At 43.4% G+C, this 23295-nt stretch overlaps 1 protein-coding gene across 1 annotated transcript in view; it reads right to left on the reverse strand.

The window, feature by feature from the left end:
* TMEM120A (transmembrane protein 120A) overlaps nucleotides 1-23295 on the reverse strand; it is a 256419-nt gene that overhangs the window by 139862 nt on the left and 93262 nt on the right. Inside the window, exon 3 of the mRNA XM_078679633.1 lies at nucleotides 6293-6406. Within this exon, the coding sequence (XP_078535759.1) occupies nucleotides 6293-6406 (114 nt within the window). The remainder of the gene's footprint in view (nucleotides 1-6292; nucleotides 6407-23295) is intronic.

The raw sequence follows: 23295 nt of genomic DNA on the forward strand, positions 1-23295 counted from the left end.
TTATGTGATAGTGTGCTCCTGCGGAAAGATTTATGTAGGGAGCACAATTAGAAGATTAAGAGACAGAATTGCTGAACATTATAGAGCTTTGAAAAACGGTGATACACGCTATCCGATTGCATCCCATTTGGTACAAAACGATGCAAATAGAGATCAGCATTCTTTTACTTATCATGGTATCGATCATATTAGAGCAGACCCTCGTGGGGGGAACAGACTTCTGATGTTGAGGAGACGTGAGGTTCAATGGTTGATTAAACTAAGGGCCGTTGAGAGCGGGCTTAATGTTGATCATGAATATGAATTTTATCTAGGCAACTAATCAACTTTTATGTACATTGTGATTATGAATGAAGAACTTGTGTATGCTTTATATGATACTGTTTGTCACCTTAAGGACATACACAATATCCAATGTGCACAATGTCTAACGTTTAATTATAGAAACTGTGCTTTATCTATGTAGTACTGATGCAACGAACATGTGTGCTAAATTCAATGTGCACAATGACTAATGTTGGATTATAGAAACTGTGCTGTGTTTATTCAGTATTGACTCAACCAACATTTGTGCTAAATCTGATTTAATATTTTGGCGTTATGGACAAATATCGTCTGGCTACCTGTTGATTTTGTACTGGTGAACTGTGAATTTGCGATGTTAACATTGAGCTGTGTAACCCGTGGGAATCGTGGACTACAGGGTTAACGCATTGCATATAATTTAATGGGATAAAATACTAGAATTACCGTTACTGGCATTTAGACCTCTAACTTTGATCTGGTGCAATTTGGGAACAAGCTGTCAACGACGGTATTGCGAGTCCTATCCTATTGATATTTTTTACTAATCTAACTTTAAGGAGTACAGCATAGTACTGTAATATAATGTTACTGTTAATCATTACTTGATTTATTCTGGATGGAAGAATATACTGCTCAACTTACTTAGAAACGGATTACTATGGTTACATAGACGGGTGCAACTATTACAAAATGGCGCTGCCGAAATTGCGGATTAGGACGCGATGTAAGTCACTTCCATCTAGACATTACAAGATGGCGCGTAAAATGAACTCGATCGCCAGAGTTTTTCGATCCCCGCCCCCTTTTTTTTGCGTTACAGATAATATGTTACACTTAATGGCGAGAGTGTATATGAATTTAGTATGTTATCGTTTAGGTAATTACGTGTCTTTAATCAGTACTATACTGACACCGATTAGAATTTAGGGCGTTTTATACTGTTCCAATATGGCGCCCATAGTTTAGGCATTAGCCACGTTGACATGAACAGCTATATAAACACATTACAAAATGGCGCCGACGCTAAACGCCACAGAATACGCGACCCTGAGGATGAGGCTTGGTGAGTACGGAACTGGGGGAATGGATGAGAGCCAGTATTGATGTGGACATACTTACTAATGTATGTCTTTATATTTTTAGATACGTACACGTATGAACTAACAATTTGATGGTGAAAATAAGGACTAGAGTGGAGAATCTCAAACGCGATATACTGTAGATTAGGTGAGATTACATTGTACATATGGGATATAAGGTGTCCAATATCGTCGTGTTACTTGTCAGATGGTGACTACTGATTTACTTAAACACCATATTGACGAATCTATTGAATTGTAGGTATACATGAGCTCCATTGTGGCGGAGGATAACATATAAAAACTATTACTACTAAACCTGGATCCAAGCGAATACTTGAGATATAGATGCTGATATTTGAACACTATAACCAGAAATTGCTTGGTGAGTGTTTACTACGTCTAGTAATGGATTTATGAGACTTTAATCTATAATTGAACTTTTCATGTAGTTACCATATGATATTGGATTTACTTGTAGGTTGTTGAATTTACATATTTGAATGGGAATGGACAAGTGTTACTTTCATTGATTGCGACAACAAAGAATTTTCATATTGATGGTGAGTTGGTTTAAATACTTAATTTGATGGTTTGCAATGCGTTATCCAGTTGCCCAGGTATCACATGGTGATCACATGACTCTTTTGTTGAGAAGTAATAAGTATAAACAGTTTGGATTTATGACTTGATAAGTACAGAAGCACGAATTTGGCGAATATGCGTCTTCTTTTTCAAATGGATTTAGATATTTGGTGATTAGAAACTGGTTTGATAGTACATTCCTTTTACTTTAAAAACGCTTCTCCTATAGATGTATGTTGAAGCGAGTATGGATATTTATAATATGTTACTGTATTTGGAATTGATTTTTATAATTTTTGGGTTGCAGCCCTGAAGAAGTCATTGTCTTACGGACTGACGAAACACGTGTTGGCTGCGCTTTTCAATAAATTGAACTTCTAAAGACATTTCTGGATTCTAATTTTGGATAATCATTGATGAATGAAGATAATATTCGACATAGACATTGATATATTGAGTGCTCGGAGGACTACATAAATATTGGCCTTTGGTTTCTTAAGAGATCGTGGTAACCGGTCTCAATTCTCCTCCTGAGCACCGACAATACGCATGATATTGTAAATTGACTGCTTGCCTATACTCTGCTGTGCGCTCTTGTTGACCGTTACCTATTTTTGTTGTATCTGTCTGTGGCTGACCTCATTCTGGATAAGACACCAGATCTGTTGGCTGTAACTGAAACCTGGCTACAAGATACTGATGACGCCATAGTCAATCTTGCCTGTCCTCCGGGCTATTCATGCTTCAGATCCAACCGCCACTCTAGAGGTGGAGGGATCGCCTTATTTATCAGATCCGCCTATACATGTACCTGGACGGTCTTGCAGATTGCTGGATGTGAGAGTGCGCTGTTTAAGGTTTCCATCAGCCCACAGTTCTCGCTGTCAGGGATGGTTGTTTATCGCCCTCCAGGCAGCGATGTAGCTTTTAGAGGTGCCTTTCCGGAGGCTGTGAGCCTCTTGGCTAGTGGATGTGCAAACTTTTCTATCTTGGGCGACCTAAATCTCCACTTTGATAGGTTAGAGTCTCTGGCCATCAGTGGTTTTTTGGCCGATTTAGAGGCTTTGCAGTTGACCCAGCTTATTTCTCAGCCTACACACGTGGCCGGCCACACCCTTGATCCGTTTTTTACCACTCTCTCTGATGTTCGGATTGTGGCGGTTGATCCTGTGATATGGTCTGACCACTATCTGGTGTCTGCTTGGCTTCCCCTCCCTGCTAATCCTACTATACCGCCTCCTTTGCGGATACCCCGGCGTCACTGGAACAAACTTAGGTTAGAGGACCTTCACCGCATTTTGGGTGCTGAGCCATTAGGTCCCCTGCTGAATGCCACCTCGGGCTATGACCGGTTCTGTAACTGGATTACCAGGGCGCTGGACGCCCTGGTACCCATCATCTCCAGCAAATCCAGTCCTCGGCAGGCTAGCCCTTGGTATGACAGCGCGCTGCGTGCAATGAAGTCCTCTTGCAGACGGGCGGAAAGGGTGTGGCGTAAGTCGTACGATGCCGACAAGAAATCCATCTACCTGGCCTTAGTTAAGCTTTACCATCGAGCTATATGCAGGGCCCGGGCGGCGTTTTACGCAGCCGAATTTCGAAATAGCCTTAACCCGACTAAAACCATCTTTAAGACCATAAAAGACTTAATGGCAAAGAGAGTTCCCCCACAGTTGGACAGTTCCACTGCCCACTGTGAAGCCCTAGCCACCTTCTTTTTGGATAAAGTCAGGAAGATCTATCTGGCGTTTCCAAGCACATTGTCTCCTGTGATTCCCTGGAGCGGCTCTAGCAGCTGTCCATCGCTGCACTCCCTTCCTACCATCTCCAATGAGGAGTTCGCAAAGTGGGCCCTGCGAGTCAAGTCTGGATCGCCTGCAGACCCGGTAAGATCTGCTCTCTTCAGGGACGTTGCTTTTCAGGGCCGCACAGCAGTGTGCTCCCTGATTAACCTCTCCCTAACCTCTGGCCTGGTCCCTGCCAAATGGAAGCAAGCGGTGGTTTCCCCGATCCTAAAAAAACCATCTTTGGATCCATCGAGACCTGAAAACTACCGCCCTATATCTTTGCTCCCTTGGCCGGCCAAGGTTATGGAGGCCCATGTAAATCGGGCCCTCACGGAGCATATGACCCTTGTGAATGTCCTGGATCCCACGCAGAATGGGTTTCGTGCTGGCCACAGCACCGAGACGGCCCTTCTGGCAATGGTTGAGCATTTGCGAAGTGTGCTCGATGCAGGTCAAACGGCAGCGCTTATTTTACTAGACCTGAGCGCTGCCTTTGACACTGTCTCCCATCGCATCTTGCTACACCGCCTGCAGGACATTGGCATTTGTGGTTCAGCTCTGCAGTGGTTCCGCTCCTTCCTCAGTGATCGCTCCTTCTGCGTTGCCACCCCTCCTTTTCAGTCCAAGTACCATCCTTTGGACCTGGGGGTCCCTCAGGGCTCCTCGCTGAGTCCCACGCTTTTTAATCTGTACGTGCAGCCGCTGGCTGAGGTCGTCAGGCAATGGGGCCTTACCATGGTCTCCTATGCTGACGACACTCAGTTGGCGGTTACGATCAGCGGGGATGCCAAGCAGGATGCCCTCAGGTTCCGAAGTGGACTGAGAGAGGTGGCCAGCTGGATGAATAACAACTGTCTCCAGCTGAACGCGTCAAAAACAGAGGTGATGATCGTTGGAAGGGAAGCGGACCACTGGGGGGACGAATGGTGGCCTCCAGAGCTGGGATCAGCGCCGGCCCCTGTCCTGGAACTCAGGAATCTCGGAGTATGGCTTGACCACACGCTAAGCTTTGTGACTCATACAAAGAGAGTGGCGGCCTGCTGTTTTGGAGTACTACGCGGGCTAAGACCCCTGCTGCGATTCTTCGATGCTCCTACAAGACAGCTGGTCATTCAAGCAATGATCATCTCGCGGTTGGATTACGCCAGTTCTCTCCTTTTAGGAGCGAACCAAGCCGAGATTCTCCGTTTACAACGAGTCCAGAACGCGGCGGCTAGGGCGGTGGTTGGTCTGCCTCGAACCTGCCCCACCTCTAACACCCTGCGGTCCTTGCACTGGCTCCCGATATGCAAGCGTATCCAATTCAAGGCTCTCTGCCTGGTTTTTAAAATTCTGAGAGAGTTGGCACCCGGAATACTGAATACACTGATCTCTCCCTATGTTCCTACCCGCTCACTACGATCCCTTGGACAGTCCTTGGTGGTCGTCCCCCGCTTCAGACTTAGTCGGATGGGGGGTCGCTCCTTCCGCGTGAAAGCCGCAACCCTCTGGAATGCGCTCCCCTTGGAAATCCGCCTTTCGAATGACCTAATGTCTTTCCGTAGGGCCCTGAAAACCTTCCTGTTTTAATTGTTTCTAGCTTTTACTGTTTGCTTTTTGTTACCGGACCTAGTGTTGTGTTGTGTTTACCTTTCCCTGCGCCAGGACGCTCCTTCGCTGGAGCAGCTGTGCGCATTAAAATGCAACTAACATAACATAACATAACTTGCCAGAACCAGATTTCTTACCTGATTTGCATCTTCCACCCACCTAACCCACTTGTCATATCTTGTCATCTTCGATCCAGCCTTCATCCTTACTCTGTACAGTTCCAGATCAAGGGCCAGATGTAGGTTATCCCAGATTACCGATTCTTAAATACCGAATCATACCGATTCGGTATTTAAGAACTGGCAATCGGGATGTAGGTATTTTTACCTATTCAATTACCGAATCGGTAAGATTCGGTAATTACCGAATCGGTAAATACCGATTCGGTAATTGCCTTTGATTCCTATGGGCTTTGAGGCCCACAGGAATCAATGTCAATTACCGAATCGGTAAATACCGATTCGGTAAAATTACCGAATTTACAAGGGGAACAGGGTGTCACTTTTACACCCTATTGCACCCCTGATTCTGGCTTGTGTGCAATGTGACACACATACATGCCCTTAGGGGGCACTAGTGTACATGCACAGATGTGCATGTACACAGAAATTCATTACTTACCACCAAGTATTATTTGGTGGTAAATAATGAATTCCGAAGGGCCTGTGGCACTGTTTTCAGTGCCACCTACATCTGGATTTACAGAATCGGTAAATTTACCGATTCGGTATTTTACCAAATCGGTAAATATACCGAATCTGTAACTTTACTCTACATCTCAAACTCCAAATACCGGTCAGTAACGGCCGAAATCGGCCGTTACCGACCGGTATTTGGCGACCTACATCTGGCCCCTAGTCTTGTACCCAACCCACTTTTGAACATGAATTCATCCACTATACTAACTCTTTAAATGAGATCCCCACTAAGGATCAGTTCTCTTACCCATTTTCTTTCGGGAGGAAAGCTTCCATCTCAAAGAAGGTGCTCTGGCGCTCTTTGATAAGAACCTCAATCTCTTTGCATTCCTTCGAGTCATCTCCAGGGGATGCCTTGCACCTAGGAAAATGAGAAACTCTGAGGTTAAACCAGCCAACATTAACCTGCTTCCTTTTAAAGCTCTTTATTATCGTAAACGTGTTAGCTCAGCATATACCAAAAGTTACCTTTGAACCGGTATGGAGAAATATGGCAAGAAACCACCAAGATACCATGCTGTGTGAGATTAACCATTTGCTCACGATTAATGCCCTGAGAGCTAGAAGCTTACAAATGGCTGTAAATGCTGGTCTGTGCCCGGGACAATGGAAGAAGATGCAGGCACAGAGAGTATGTGATGTTTGTTTAATACACAAACAAGAAGACAAGTCCTACCCTTCATCTCAAACCAACATACTACCACATTACTACTCTCACCACATATCAAACGTATTCTACCCTCTGGGATTTCACTCATCAGTGTCCTGTCTTTCACTGATACTCCAGCATTTGACACACCACAATCAAGACAAAAAGAGTAACAGTTGCCATTTCTGCAAAGGTCCCTCGCTCAGGCACATCCAAAGACCTGATCAGCATCAACTTTCCTTTCTCTAAAACAAAAACTATATATTGTTCGACCATATGTTGAAAGGTTTCTGGTCTCACCAACAATGGTCTGCACAAGAAGGTAGATTCAAGTTACTGCCATAGCCCACAAAAACCATGCTGTGTCAGATCATAACTGATAAATGTTTAAAATTTTACCAACATGATATTACTCTCTGTACACACCTCGTAGATTGTGTTTCCAGTTTCTGTGACTTTTTTTTTTTAGATTCCAGGATCGCTGCCTACACTTTCCTTTTCTCAAAACCTAATACCTTTGTTTCGCCATTTTCAAGCAGAAAAAAAATTACTAGCATGAAACACAGCCAGATGCAACACACATTAAGGTAAGAGGCAGCAGCCAAGGCACAAATCCTCCAGGCGCTTTAAAACCATATTTTGAAACTTCAAATAAAGTATTTTTTTCTAAAAGGTATTTTTCAAGTTTTAACTGGACATGCTGCAAGGGCTCAGGGGTGCTAATTTTACACGCACTGCAATATGGTAGAAACAGGCTCTCTCTTTTACTAGCCTCATAAAAGTGAAATTCCTGCATTTAAAAAAAAATTAGTGATGTTTTAGGTAAAAGTGAAAGATAAGGGTTACGGTCTCGGAGCATCATTTTTCAACTGGAGGAAAAAAAGTTGCAGAAGTTGGTTAGTGCCCACCTTCTGCAAACTGTGGAATGAAGCATCGTAGTCAGGTTTCATTAAATGTAAATTGGTATTCGATAGAGGGCGGCAGTTGGCTACAGCGGACACTGAAGGTATTGGGTATATATCTAGTCAACGAGTGGAGCACGGAACTTGACGAAGACTCACGAGAAAGTACTCTAGACGTCTAAAAGACAAAGATGAGGAACCAAAATTCAGGCAAATAGTCAAATCCCTAACATTAGTGTTAGCGAAGGATAACCAGAGGAACGCCATTGGAGCATCTATGGATTCAGATGGAACTTTGACCTCAACTTGATATAGATCTGTGGCTGGAGATTATTCAGAAACTGCAGACCAAGCTCACCATTATCAGGTGTTGATCATCATGATGGCCATCGCTGATCATCATCATCTGCTTTGAAGGAAATTTCTGTCCCTACAAACAATGTGGTAGGCTGATGTGCCTAAGCATAATTTGATTTGCTTCATGTCAAGGCAAGGAAAAGAGAAAACTCTAAACTTTAAGAGCAGAAGAAATTGTCAGATAATAAGATTGGAAGAGCATATCAATGGCCTGAGTCTCATTCTAAAGAGACCAATGCAGTGAGTGACAGAACGATAAAAGGGTAGGGGCAGGAACCTCCCACCTGCATTATAAAACCACCCTTTTTTGATATAATGCTATAAAGTTTCATACCACAATGGTTACCACAAAAGAAGCGTCCCTGGGCTAGGATTGCCCTAGGAGAATATCAACAGGAAATCAGATAAAAAACTACCTTACACGAGAAGGAAATTAAGACTGAGCCAGGAGGAAGAAAAAGGCCAGGCAGAAATCTCTAGAAGTACCGAATTAGGTCAGCCTGAACAATCAGGTTTTAAGATTCTTCCTGAAAGTTGTTTTTAACGTTTCTTCTCAGGCACAGGGGCAGAGTGCTACACAGCTTTGAGGCTCGGAAACCAAAGGAATATCCACCTATAGGAGTTCTCTTTGTAATGGGGACCGCCACCAACGCGGTGCCCATCTACCCAAGTCTTCTACTGGGTAGGTAGGCTTTCACTAACGGAAGAGATACCAGGGACCTTTGCCATTATAGATCTTAGGCAGAGGCACATGGCTTTAAAGGATATTCTTTTGCTCAGCGGCATCCAGTGTAGTCTGTCGAGGGCTGGGCCAGAGGGCGAACATCTCGGGAGATTTAGCAATAGTCGTGCTCTTGTATTTTACACACACTGCAGTTTTTGTAGTCTGCCCTGTGTGGCTCCGATACAGAGTATGTTACAATAGTCCAGTCTAGATATAACAAGAGCCTGGACTATTATTTTCCTGGCAGCTATGGGGAGGAGTCCAGTAATTATTGACAGAGTTTTGAGAGTGCTAAAACATTTTCCGGCCAAGCAGGAGATTTGGCAATCAAATGTTAGAGTGGTGTCAAACCAAATTCCTATTTTGTTCACTTTGGGCTTGGGGGCTGAAATAGAACCAAGTGCATTAGGCTGATGACCAAACAAGGTTGTTTATCAACAAGGAGTACCTGCGTGTTATTGGCACGGAGCTTTAGGCTTTAGTATGCCCTTTTCTTTTACCTATTTCCAGGATGATGAAGCATTCTGAAGTGACCAAAGGGCAACTTATACGCACTGTACAAAACAGTGAATGAGTAAGTAAATACTTCCCTTTATAAGTTGTGGACTTTGTGTGAAAACTGAAGTAGGGCAACAGCCATACCCCAGCAGTTATCGCAAAAGGAGTGGAAGACCGTGTTTAGCAACAAGGGTATCACTGCAACAAAACCATAGTGAAAACGCACGACCTAAAACACACTTGGAAGGCTTACTGGCATTGCTCACACCACAAATATTGCCACATATATTAGAAAATTCACAAGGAAGGTCTGGAGCTCAACCAAGCTGTTACTGCTCCAAGGCCTCACATCGTGAAAATTCCAAGGGGCTTGATTGGTAAAGACATCTTTACTCTGCTCATTAGCAGTAAAACAAAATGAATTTAAACAACGCAATATACCCCAGTAGGTATAATATAGAGGTCACAGAATACAATGCACACATCCCTCGACCTTGTCGGTGTTAAAGATAGCCAATATCTGAAGGTGGTTCTCTTTTTTGCTACTCGTACCCCAAAAAGAGGAAGACTGCAGGAATTAATATCTGTCAACAATATGGCTGTGAAATTACACTTCAAGTGCTTCTAGCTAGCCAAAACAGGCAAATGGAGCAAGCCAAGCCTTTAAAAAAAATATATATATATTTTATTTTCAAATAGAACAAGTTGTTCATACAGAGCACGAGAGTCATACAGAACAAATATAGGATGTTGGATAAAGCAATGAACCCACCTTGTGATGAAACAGGTGTCCGTAACATTCAGTGCTGCCTGCCATTGCATTTATCTTTAATAACATTTATAAACAAGTTGAGCGGAAGTCCTTCACAAAAATACATTGATTTGTCAGTAATGGAACAAAGTGCAAAGATCAAAGAAGAGAGACCATCCCAGATGAAGGTGGTATGTCATACGTTTTAGAGTTTCTCTGGAGCAGGATAGTGTCCCATTAAAACAGTTCCACAGGATTCCTTTGGAGGAAGAGTAAGAGGGAAATCACTGCATCCTCAAGCAGTGTCCACTTGTAAATTTCAAACCAGAAGGGCCTTGAGTTAACTCTCATAAGACCCCGCAGGCCGACCAATTCATCCTACCTATAGAGCCCCATGAATGGCGTGTTCCTGCGGCACCTCAGTTGCTGGAGGAGCCAGCATTACGGTGGCTCCAGGTTGCAGGCCACCTGTCAGATACCGGGGAGAGGCCAGAGGAGAGGCAGTGGCTGACTGACAACAGACAACAGACTGGCATAGATCACAGTGCTTGGCCCTGTCCAATCCAAAATGGTGGCGGGATCGAGTCAGCACAGTAGCTGAGGGGGTGTACGTAAAGCCCAGGCCAGACAGAGTCTACTCGTTGGAGTGGGAGAACCACCTGTGCCCGCAGCCTGGTGGCGATGCTGGGAAGTAGGAGTGGACGCATGCAAGGGGAACTTGACCAACAGATGACCAGTAGAAGTGGAGCGGCTTGCAGTGGGCGCTCCTGCTGACAGTGTTGTTCCCTGGAGCACACCTTTGGCTACTTGACTGGTATTGGTTTGTGTAGAGGGCCATGAGTGAGGGACAACTCAAGGGCACCACTGCCACCCAAGGATTGTGGCTTGTATAATTGCTGCAGCTTAAGTCATGGATGATTTTGGAGCATGTCACCACTATCCAGGATGATGGTTGATCTTGGAGACAATCGAGTAGAGACGAGGAGACGGTCATGATTGCTTTGTAATTCACTGACTGAATAACAGAAAAAGCCAGGGTTGTCTGAGCTGTACTGTTTTAGGACTACCAGGAAACACTAGAGGAACCATCGGGCAATGCAGAGTTGAATATTCCATAATAGCCCAGTGACTACATGCCCTTGAACTTGACCATTTGTCTGAGCAGACGATATTGAAGGCTGGCTATGGACAGGCACAGAAGGATGGGAAATGGCAGCTACTGATTGCCAGGGCAGACCAAATGGACCAGACTGGGTGGACAGCATTTTAATTGCCATTAGGGAATCCAGGTGCGCACTGAAGCAAAAAACGGACACTGTGGCAGTGGACCTTAACCAGCTTAGAGCTTACCAACTGAAAATAGGTGGAAGAGGCACACTGCAGTTGAAAAAAAGAACACTGGATGAACTTCAAACTGCAGTCTCTGGGATCCACAAGCAAACAGACATTATGAAGTGGAAGGTTCGAACCCTGGAGGCCAGAGATGAAGAAAAGTAAGGACCATCCTGTCACTATAATTTGAGAAGAGTAGGGTTGCCGGAGCAAACTGAGACCCACAACTTTACTAAATTTCTTGGAATTAGATTGCTGGTAAAGCTGACACGCAAATTGATACCTCCACACTTCCCCACTGAGCAGGCGCATAATGTTCTGGTGACCCCTCTGTGCGCCCCTGCACACAATAGTGGTCCAATTCTTTAATTATCGTGAGAAAGATTTTATAGTGAAATTGGCTAGACTATCTGGCCCATTGCTCCTGGAAAATCAGAGACTGGTAATTTTTGTTTACTACAATGCAGCGGTTCAAGGTAAGTGCTGCTCATTTCTGGAGATGAAGCACAGATTCCTTCAACTGAAAACCAATTATATGCTGAGAGTCCCTGCAAATTTGAAAGTCAGGATAAATGATAAAACGATCTTCTCAGACCCGGAAAGGCATGAGACTAGACTACGCAATGGCCACTGATAATGGCAAACAGCTCCCTTATGCTCAGGACCAGGAGATCAAGGAAGTAAGGTGCTGGAAAGTTCCATACAACTAAACCTACATTACATCAAATGGAAGCTGCTAACAGGGATTTGTTGAGTACAGTCAAGAGGACTTGGTATGGTTCCATGTAAGTTGACCAAACAGGGCTCGGTATTTAAGTGCCTCGAGACATATGAGGATAAATGGGGTGGACTTTGACTTTTTCTGCCTGGTGAGAAATTCCCATAACATTGGATGTGGTCATACCCTATCTCCCTTGCTGGAGAACTGAAAAACTATTACGTCCAAAGTTTGGATGAGAGCAGATTTGATGGTATCCTGAGGAAACAGGAGAAGGGGCCTCCTGTTTTATTGCAGCAGTGGGGTATCAATAATGAGTATTTTTTCTCTGTCCCTTCTCCTGGGTCACTGCATGCATATTGTGGGGCCGGATTGAGGGACCTGACTGGCAGATCATGGTCAGCATCTCCTGGCACACAGCGGCTCACTATATCTGCCAAGTACACACAGGGGCTCACTTGGTTGCCAAGTTCTATGGATGGGTGTCCAACTGTGGGTTGATTGATATATGGCATGTGATGTGTCCAGAGGAGAGTGTGTACTCATCATTCAAGAATTGATATATTTCTATGTGACGCAATTCATCAAGGTATAGTTCTGCACTCTGAATATTTAAGTAAGACCAACAGCTAGATTCATCAATATCCCGTTTTGCAAGTTCATAATAGCGATTCATAAGGAATCGCTATTAAGGACTTGCAAAACGGGACTCATTTAGGAATTGCAAGAAATATTGCGATTCCTACATCTTCCTTATTTGCGATTAGCAAATTGCTCATCACAAATAAGGAATAACTCCCCATTCATTCCTATGGGCCTAAGGCCTAAGGCCCATGGGAATGAATGGGGAGTTATTCCTTATTTGTGATTAGCAATTTGCTAATCGCAAATAAGGATGCGATTTCAAGGGTGCCAGGGGTGTCCAAAGGACACCCTGTAGCACCCCTGAAATGCAAATTTACACAGGTGTTGCGCACTATTTTTGCATTTGTGATGATGAATCCCAAATGCAAATGCAAATGCAAAAATTGCGCTCGCAAAGGGCCAGATTCGCAGAATCTGGCCCTTTGCGAGCCGAATTTTCTTTCATGAATCTACCTGTATATCAGAACATGGCCCAGTTAAGGTATCGTTCAAATGCGGAATATCTACTGCTAGAATAAAGGAGTGGCGTTTACAGCCAGCTGCAGTTTTGGATTCTCCATAACGGCACACACCACTTTCCCACCATAAAACACTACAACCTCTAATCATCAGTACCCTTGCAGCCAATTTCCAGGCAGCAGACACTGCAGCCTTCATCACAAACGTATGGCTCAACCCTACTTCATCACACACTGTTAATCTCTCTCTAAATAGAACATACTGCACATTTAATTCCACACAAGGCTGCTACTCTTTCCTTATCTGAGACACTAACCTCCCACTTCCTCTACAGGCCACCAGAACTGAGGGACTTTTTTACTGAAGACCTGATCAACATCTTCACAATCACAACTCACTTCACCTGTCCATAGGCTACAAACCCTATTCCACTACAAAGATGAAAGACCTCATTTAATTGACCCAACACACCACCAATCACACCCATGGATTTTGTCCTCACAGTTCTCACATTACTTGAATATCACATGTTACATCTAGATCAGACACATCACCTAGCTGTCACAATCACCACCTATTACAACTCAACCATTCATCACAGTCAACCCAAGCTCTTCAAACAAATACAATTCTCTTTCAAAAACTATTAGGGCCCTTAATCGCCATTAAAACTGCACACCACATTCAAGCATGGACCAGATGCATCACAAAACAGAGAACCATCAAGTCAAAGCCTACCGCTGCTAGTTGCACACAAGAGCGGAATGAACCAAAAGAATCACTTACAAGCAACAAAAGCTCTGGTGCAACATCAACAGACTCCATTCAAGAAGTGCTCAAAACACTCAAGCAACTGATAGTTTTAAAGTGGGTTGCTATGATTTTAAAAAATAAGTGGCAGAAAGAATCAGGGGCAAAGTGTAACTGATGGCCGTCAAACTGTTTCTGAATCCGATCGAAGACCCAGAAATATCATCCCCCCCCCCTAAGCCACTGACCAACATTTTTTATCAAAACTAACTACATTCTGAAACCCTTTTAATTCAGCAGAAACAGCTAAAACCATACCCCTGAAACTCCTCTCTTACAACACACATGCTGATACTCAGACATATTGAAAACAAGCATTGGCAAAGCCAATGGGTCTCGTCATTTTGACTACTGGCTATGCCAATGCTTTTTCCTGATGAAGTGCTGGATCGTCAAAGAGAAATGTTTTTGTTGATTCTGTGGAACATCAGCAAAAAAAACAAGGAAATGAAAACGCGAGCATGGTGGAGAACACGTCATTGCATTGCTTGCTGCTGTGTCAATATGTATGTATGTATGTATGTGTAATGACATATCTACATGCATGCGTCAACACGCATATGCGAACACCATTTTGATTTACCTTTCAGAGACACCATATGGAACAGTAAATCCGAATTCAAATAGGTTTTTTTGTTTTTAAATCGGAGCGGGCCAGCAGCACATGGCAGCTCTTAGGCCCCTGACAAACAAATTGATAAATGATTTCCAGAAAGGAGGGTTAGGGTGAGTCGCAGAGATGTCAGTGTGGGAGTGGGAAGCCTGGGTGGAGGAAAAAATGGATGAGCTGGGGTGGAAGGGTGGAGAGAGCAACAAAGACTTATCTCAGAAGCTTGCACACAAGAGGAAGCAAAAAGATACATGAACTCCCATTGAGTGCTTAAAGAAAAAGCAGTTCCCAGCATGCAAGAAGTGGTCATGCATTCAGAAGGATGGAAGAGATGATATGCCCCAGAGGAGGGACAAACACAAGCAGAGGAAGAAAAGAGTGAGTGAGAAGCAAGCAAATAAGCGTGGCAAGAAAGCCAAGCAATATTAAGCAATGGGCTGGATCTACACCCACTGTAAAGTTCTAGCAGTGTCCAAAAGAGGTATTTTGGCAAAAAGCAAAACCAAACAAAAGGACAGTATTAAAGGCAAAGGACCCTTCAGTATCGCCTCCCTTTTTATTCTGTGAACAAATACCCAGTCGGAGCAACATTTTTAAGAAGCCTCTACGTGGGAAAGGCAGGCGGGGGAAGCAAGCAACACACAGAAGCATATACAAGAGGATGTTTGGCAGGGGAACGGGGCAAGTAGAGGAGAAGGAGGCGGGGGTGAGTTATGAGAGCCTGGCAGTGGAGGTGAATGAGAAGCCCACAGGGGAAAAAGGGACTAGCGATAGAGTGATACAAGAGGGTGGTTCGTAGGGGGCCAAAGAGTTATAGTGGAAGGAGAGGCAGGAGGAAGTGAAGCAAGTCAAATTGGAGGAACGGCAGCGCTGGACTGAGCAGGAAATAGTTGGAAAGAGGCTTCCGGGCACTTCAATGCAAGCACTTGAGTAGAGGCAGCGGACACACCCAAACAATCACTAGCATTAGGTGGAAAATAAATACTTCACTGGGCTGATCCATACAATCATTGAACAAAGACACAATTCAACGTCTGAAAGAGGTTGGTCAAAGAAAACCAATGGGTGAAAGGGGCAGTCCCTAAAATCCACTCTATGTAGATTGTAAGCAAAAGGTCTGTTTGATAGCTTTGCTGTCAAAACTTAGACTACAGAATGGACTCAAAAATGCATTTATACTTATCCTTGCATTTATGCTAATATCTAAATGATCCCTTCAAAACCTAAACTGCAGAATGGAGTCGAAAATAAATTTATACTTATCCTTGCATTTATGCTAATATCTAAATGATTGCTTCAATTGTCTAGTTTATGAAAGTCCATATTGCAGCATAGGCACTAAAATGCTTCTTTGGCAACAGGGTCCTTTGTGTGAGGTCTTCCAACCTCCTCTTTAGGGACCTATGGGTATTCTAACGTGTGAATCTTGTTTTTTGGGTTAGTTGCTCAATTTCCTGCTGAGTGTTCCAGTTGGATGTTTTAAGGTTCCCGAATGTTTAATCACTTGCATTCATTTTGCCAGTGGCATTAGTGCAGCATGTGCATTGCCACTAGGCTTTTTTTTGCCTACTGGACTAAGGTTGGAGCAATTCCCCTTGCTTGCAAGGCCCGTGGCCCCCTGGCGACATCACTGGGTTTTGGAGTGGACAAGGAATTTTGGAAAGTCAGGAAATGCAAGTGCAGGGGTTAATAGGGATTGGCCAAGAGGTACTTTGATTGTGATATATTTTAGATAGGCTGTCCATGATGTGGAGAGTAATGATGATGTCCCTTTGGGAAAACAAATCTTTGCTTCTCTTCAATGAAACTCCCCTGCTTCCTTCTTCAGTTCCGGTACCACATCTGACATTCCTGGCATGCTTGTTCTCAGAGTAGCTTTTGCCTTCTGCCATCTCTGGATTTGATTTTAGTGGCTGGTATGCATCACCCTAAAATCACTGTGCCATCCTTCATTGTGTATTCTGAGTAGATAGGTCCTCTTTCCGTCTCCAACAGGATAAGGTCTCGTCGTGGGTCAATTGTGCGGAGTTGGACATCACATCAGGGTGTGATGGGAGAACACACTTATGCAGTACCTAAAATATGCAAGTTAAAATAGTCTCCACCCTAGCCTGTACCAATTAAAAACTGGAGGAACAGGGGGATATCATACACAAATGATGGGCTGTGATATATTGCAAAAGACTTGCTGATGTCCAAAGAATTAATGCTAAACGTCACCTTTCACTTTCTAGAAGGAGATTAGGATGGTGTATCTGATTTTACTCCACCCTCACGTAAACCGGTATTACTGCTTCATGTTCAATACAAATATGGGCTCTCCCTGAACAAGGTGAAGAAGGGGGACATGGTCCCTGATAAACCTATCCAGTTATTACTATTATAACTAGATAAAACCCTAAAGACACAGAAAATACTAACAAAGCAGAAAGAAGTTGACAGAAAACACAGGGAAACAAGTAATATCGTCAACGTCATTTCTCTGCTGGCACTTCTTGCAGTAAACTTTTATTACACCTCAAGGAGGTAAATAGCAAATATAGCGTGAATAGAAAAAAAAGCCTGCTTTTCACCAAAAAAAGACGCCGGAGACATTTCCTAACTTGTCTTCCATATTGTGATGGGTGTGACACTGCACTATTTGTAAAGAAGGGGGACCCCTACTAATGATACATTCACTACTTGTAGGGAAACATATGAGAACTTTTTTGTAAGGCAATAAGTAGTGAGAATTATAGTAACGCCAAGCATCCAAGACAGCGACACTAAATTACACAGTTATTGTGACATGTAATGGAAAGCTGATAAAGACAACGATTATTCTTGTGATGTAAATTGATATTTTTGTTTTATTTCAGTATTTTTTTTGCATTTATAAAGAACATATTTAATTTATAAAAATATACATTTCTGAGTTAAAAAGTGCATGATAAACATGTTAATTTATCAGGTGAAAAAATACAAAAAGATGGAAAATACAGTGTGGGCAACAAAGATGACTCCGATGTTAAATAGGGCTTGATTGTATTAAGCAAAGCGGTAGATGGGACTCTGCAGCCACATGTCAGCTGAGCTCATCTTATCACTTTCTAGGAACACAGAGCACATGGTGTGCCACTGGCTCTCTCTGTGGACAGTAAGAGGATACACAGATGACACAGCAAGCAGTCAGGCTGCATTCCTAGGTCATGGCAGATTTTACCCTCATTAGTTAAATTAGGAAGTGTTTCACATTAGCAGGGTAATCTCGGAGCCCACAGACTGATTAGGTCATGTGATTCAACACCGTAAACAAGGTTAGGGAGAACAAAACAGAGTGGGGGGATACGAGTAAGGAAAAAAGCACAAGGGAAGAGAAGATACACACATGCACTACGGTGGAGTGCTCGAACAAAACAAAAGAAAAAGTTTACTAAAAGTGTGCGATGGAAGGATGCAAGTCAGCAAATCTAAAGGATGATAAAGAGGCTGTGCTACTGGGGAGGGAAAACACAGACTTAGTTCTCTTCAACATGGTCTACCACGATGGATTCATCGTTATCTATATAAATAAAAATGTAAATGTTCGTTTGTTCAAAATTGCAAATCTCCGAAAGTTCTTCACCGATTGCTTTGAAATTTTGACACAACGTTGGATTCGAATAGGGGGTGTTTTTATATACACAACGTTGGATTCCAATACGTACGTGTCGAGTACGCGTGTGTTTTTAATCGAAAGCCTGAACAGACACATAAAAATGTCAATGTTCCTTTGTTCAAAATCTTAAATCTCCGAAAGTTCTTCACCGATTGATCTGAAATTTTGACAACGTTGGATTCGATTAAGCTCGTGTTTTTATATTCACAACGTGGGATTAGAATACATGTGTGTCCAATACGCGCGCGTTTTTAATCGAAAGGCCGAACAGACCCTATTGATTTGGTTGCTTCCCAAAAACTACAAGGGACGCATAGAGACAATAGTCTACATATATTAGGATGGACAGTTGGTGTCAAGATGGCAGACTGGGAAGTGGGTGGAGGGAGGGTGGAGTAGTTGGTTCACTTTGCAACATTAAGAAAGGACGCATAGAGACAATAGTCTACATATATTAGGATGGACAGTTGGTGTCAGGATGGCAGACCGGGAAGTGGGTGGAGGGAGGGGGGAGGGAGGAGATGCTACACTTTGCAATATTAGGGTGTGTTTATATATACACAACGCGTGTTTTTAATCGAAAGGCCGAACTGACCCTATCGATTTGGTTGCTGCGCAACAACTACAAGGGACGCATACAGACAATAGTCTACATATATTAGAATGGACAGTTGGTGTCAGGATGGCAGACCGGAAAGTGGGTGGAGGGAGGGGGAAGGAGTTGGTTCACTTTGTAACATTAAGAAAGGACGCATAGAGACAATAGTCTACATATATTAGGATGAACAGTTGGTGTCAGAAAGGCAGACCGGGAAGGGGGTGGAGGGAGCGGGGAGGAGTTGGTCCACTTTGCAACATTAGCGCGTGTTTATATATAGACAACGTGACAATAGTCACAAAAACATATTATGTGCGCACAAGCATTGTGAAATGAAACATATTAGAAACGTGCGCTTACTCTTTTCTTTCTCTTCCATTTAACCAGACTGAGCCACAGCAACAGGTGGCAGGGTACAGCTAGCCTATATAAATAAAAATGTAAATGTTCATTTGTTCAAAATCGCAAATCTCCGAAAGTACTTCAACGATTGCTTTGAAATTTTCACACAACGTTGGATTCAAATAGGCGCATGTTTTTATATACACAACGTTGGATTCCAATACGCGCGTGTTGAATATGCGCGTGTTTTTAATCGAAAGCCCGAAAAGACACATACAAATGTCAATGTTCGTTTGTTCAAAATCTAAAAATCTCCAAAAGTTCTTCACAGATTGCTTTGAAATTTTGACACAACGTTGGATTCGATTAAGCGCGTGTTTATATATACACAACGTTGGATTTGAATACGCGCTTGTCCAATACGCGCGTGTTTTTAATGTAAAGGAAGAACAGACCCTATCGATTTGGTTGCTGCGAAACAACTACAAGGGATGCATACAGACAATAGTCTACATATATTAGGATGGACAGTTGGTGTCAGGATGGCAGACCGGGAAGTGGGTGGACGCAGGGGGGAGGAGTTGGTTCACTTTGCAACATTAAGAAAGGACGCATTGAGATAATAGTCTACATATATTAGGATGGACAGTTGTTGTCAGGATGGCAGACCGGGAAGTGGGTGGAGGGAGGGGGGAGGAGTTGGTTCACTTTGCAACATTAGCGCATGTTTATAGATACACAACGTTGGATTCGAATATGCGCGTGTACAATATGCAAGCGTTTTCATCAAAAGGCCGAACAAACCCTATTGATTTGCTTGATGCGCAGCAACTACAAGGGACGCATAGAGACAATAGTCACAAAAACATATTGTATACCCACAAGCATTTTGAAATTAAACATATTTGAAACGTTGACCTCAACATGATATAGATCTGTGGCTGAAGATTACACAGAATCTGCAGACCAAGCTCACCATTATCAGGTGTTGAGCATCATGATGGCCATAGTTGATCATCATCATCTGCTTTGAAGGCAAGGAAAAGAGAAAACTTGTACACTTTAAGAGCAGAAGAGTTTGTCAGATAATAAGATTGGAAGAGCATGTCAATGGCCTGAGTCTCATTCTAAAGAGACCATTCCAATGAGTAACAGTGTGGTGACAGAACGATAGAAGGGTAGGAGCAGGAGCCTCCCATCTGCATTATACAACCACCCTTATTTGATATAATTCTATAAATTTTCAAACCGCAATGGTTACCATAAAAGAAGCGTCCCTGGGCTAGGATTGCCCTGGGAGAACATCAACAGGATATTGGATAAAAAAACACTACCTTACACGAGAAGGAAATTAAGACTGAGTCAAGAGCAAGAAAAAGGCCACGCAGAAATCTCGGTGATACCAAAGGGGATGATGGACGGAGCACTTGAGCAAATCAAACACTCCCCCCCAGTCAACTGATCTGCATTTAATCAATCATCATTCTTTAGCTCACTCCACCACCCCAGTTCAGACATGGCCATATGAAATCTCTAGTAGTACCGAATTAGGTCAGCCTGAACAACCAGGTGTTAAGATTCTTCCTGAAAGTTGTTCCTAACGTTTCTTCTCAGGGGAAGGGGCAGAGTGCTACATAGCTTTGAGGCTCGGAAACCAAAGGAATATCCACCCATAGGAGTTCTCTTTGTAATGGGGACCGGCGCCAACGCGGTGCCCATCTACCCAAGTCTTCTACTGGGTTGGTAGGCTTTCACTAAAGGAAGAGATACCAAGGACCTTTGCCATTAAAGATCTTAGGCAGAGGCACATGGCTTTAAAGGACATTCATTTGTTCAGCAGCAGCCAGTGTAGTCTGTCAAGGGCTGGGCCAGAGGGCGAACATCTCGGGAGATTTAGCAATAGTCGTGCTCTTGTATTTTACACACACTGCAGTTTTTGTAGTCTGCCCTGTGTGGCCCCGATACAGAGTGTCGTGTACACACTGGTTACCATGCGATACACCAATCAGGAGACACAGGTTAGGTTGCAATGCTTCCTTTGTTATTCTGTCGTGCAGCTGGTCACAGGCATGTCCGTCCTGCTCCCTGTCCTGGTCATCTGTGTTCCCTTCCTGTCCCTAACCGGATGTGGTGTCCAGTGACCTGGTCACTGCCCTCATGACCCACAGGGTCCTAGTGCCGTCCTGTCAGGTCGCCCTATCTGTCGAGTCACTACACAGAGTATGTTATAATAGTCCCGTCTAGACATAACGAGAGCATGGACTATTATTTTCCTGGCAGCTATGGGGAGGAGGCCAGTAATAATTGACAGAGTTTTGAGAGTGCTAAAACATTTTCCGGCCCAGCAGGAGATTTGGCAATCAAATGTTACATTGGTGTCAAACCAAATTCCTATTTTTTTTCGCTTTGGACATGGGGTCTGAGGTAGAGCCATATGCATCAGAGTACCTCGGTGTTATTGGCACGGAGCTTTAGGCTTTAGTATGCCCTTTTCTTTTATCTATTTCCAGGATGATGAAGCATTCTGAAGTGACCAAAGGGCCACTTATACGCACTGCACAAAACAGTGAATCAGTAAGTAAATACTTCCCTTCATGAGTGACATTAAGGAGAAACAGAAGTTGTGGACTTTGTGTGAAAGCTGAAGTAGGGCAACAGCCATACCCCAGCAGTTATCGCAAAAGGAGTGGAAGACCGTGTTCAGCAACAAGGGTATCACCGCAACCGAAGCAAAGTGAAAACGCACGACCTACATCACACTTGGAAGGCTTACTGGCATTGCTCACATCACAAATATTGCCCCATATATTAGTAAATTCACAAGAAAGGTCTGGAGCTCAATCAAGCTATTACTGCTCCAAGGCCTCACATCGTGATAATTCCCGGGGGCTTGATTAGTAAAGACATCTTTACTCTGCTCATTCGCAGTAAAACAAAATGATAATTTGAACACCACAATATACCCCAGTAGCTATAATATAGAGGTCACAGAATGCCATGCACACATCCCTCGACCTTGTCGGTGTTAAAGATAGCCAATATCTGAAGGTGTTTCTCTTTTTTTCTACTCGTACCCTAAAAAAGGAAGCCTGCAGGAATTAATATCTGTCACTGATATGGCTGTGAAATTACACTTCAAATGCTTCTGGATAGCAAAAACAGGCAATGGAGCAAGCCAAGCCTTTAAAAAAAAAATCTTATTTTCATATAGAACAAGTTGTTGTTCATACAGAACAAATATAGGATGTCGGATAAAGCCATGAACCTACCTTGTGATAAAACAGGTGTCCGTAACATTCAGTGCTGCCTGCCATTGTATTTATCTTTAATAACATTTATAAACAAGTTGAGCATAAGACCTCCACAAAAATACATTGATTTGTCAGTAATGAAACAAAGTGCAAAACTCAAAGAAGAGAGACCATCCCAGATGAAGGTGGTATGTGTCATGTGTTTTAGAGTTTCTCTGGAGCAGGATAGTGTCCCATTAAAACAGTTCCACAGGATTCCTTTGGAGGAAGAGTAAGAGGGAAATCACTGCATCCTCAAGCAGTGTCCACTTGTAAATTTCAAACCAGAAGGGCCTTGAGTTAACTCTCATAAGACCCCGCAGGCCGACCAATTCATCCTACCTATAGAGCCCCATGAATGGCGTGTTCCTGCGGCACATGAGTTGCTGGAGGAGCCAGCATTACAGTGGCTCCTGGTTGCAGAGACTGGTCATTTTTCTTGACTACAATGCAAAGGGTTCAAGGTAAGTGCTGCTCATTTCTGGAGATGAAGCACAGATTCCTTCAACTGAAAACCCAATTATATGTTGAGAGTCCCTGCAAATTTGAAAGTCAGGATAAATGATAAAACGATCTTCTCAGACCCGGAAAGGCATGAGACTGGACTACGCAATGACCACTGATAACAGCTCACTTATGCCAGGCTCACGACCAAGGAGATCAAGGAAGAAAGGTGCTGACAAGTTCCTTACAACTAAACCTACATTACATCAAATGGAAGCTGCTAACAGGGATTTGTTGAGTACAGTCAAGAGGACATGGTATGGTTCCATGTAAAGTGACCACACAGGGCTAGGTATAGAAGTGCATTGAGACACATGAGGATAAATGGGGTGGACTTTGACTTTTCCCACCGGGTGAGGAATTCCCATAACATTGGATGTGGTCATACCCTATCACTCTTGCTGGAGAACTGAAAAACTATTTC

The sequence above is a fragment of the Lissotriton helveticus genome, chromosome 3_1 (genome assembly GCF_964261635.1).
Source record: "Lissotriton helveticus chromosome 3_1, aLisHel1.1, whole genome shotgun sequence".
In the NCBI taxonomy this organism is placed as follows: Eukaryota; Metazoa; Chordata; class Amphibia; order Caudata; family Salamandridae; genus Lissotriton; species Lissotriton helveticus.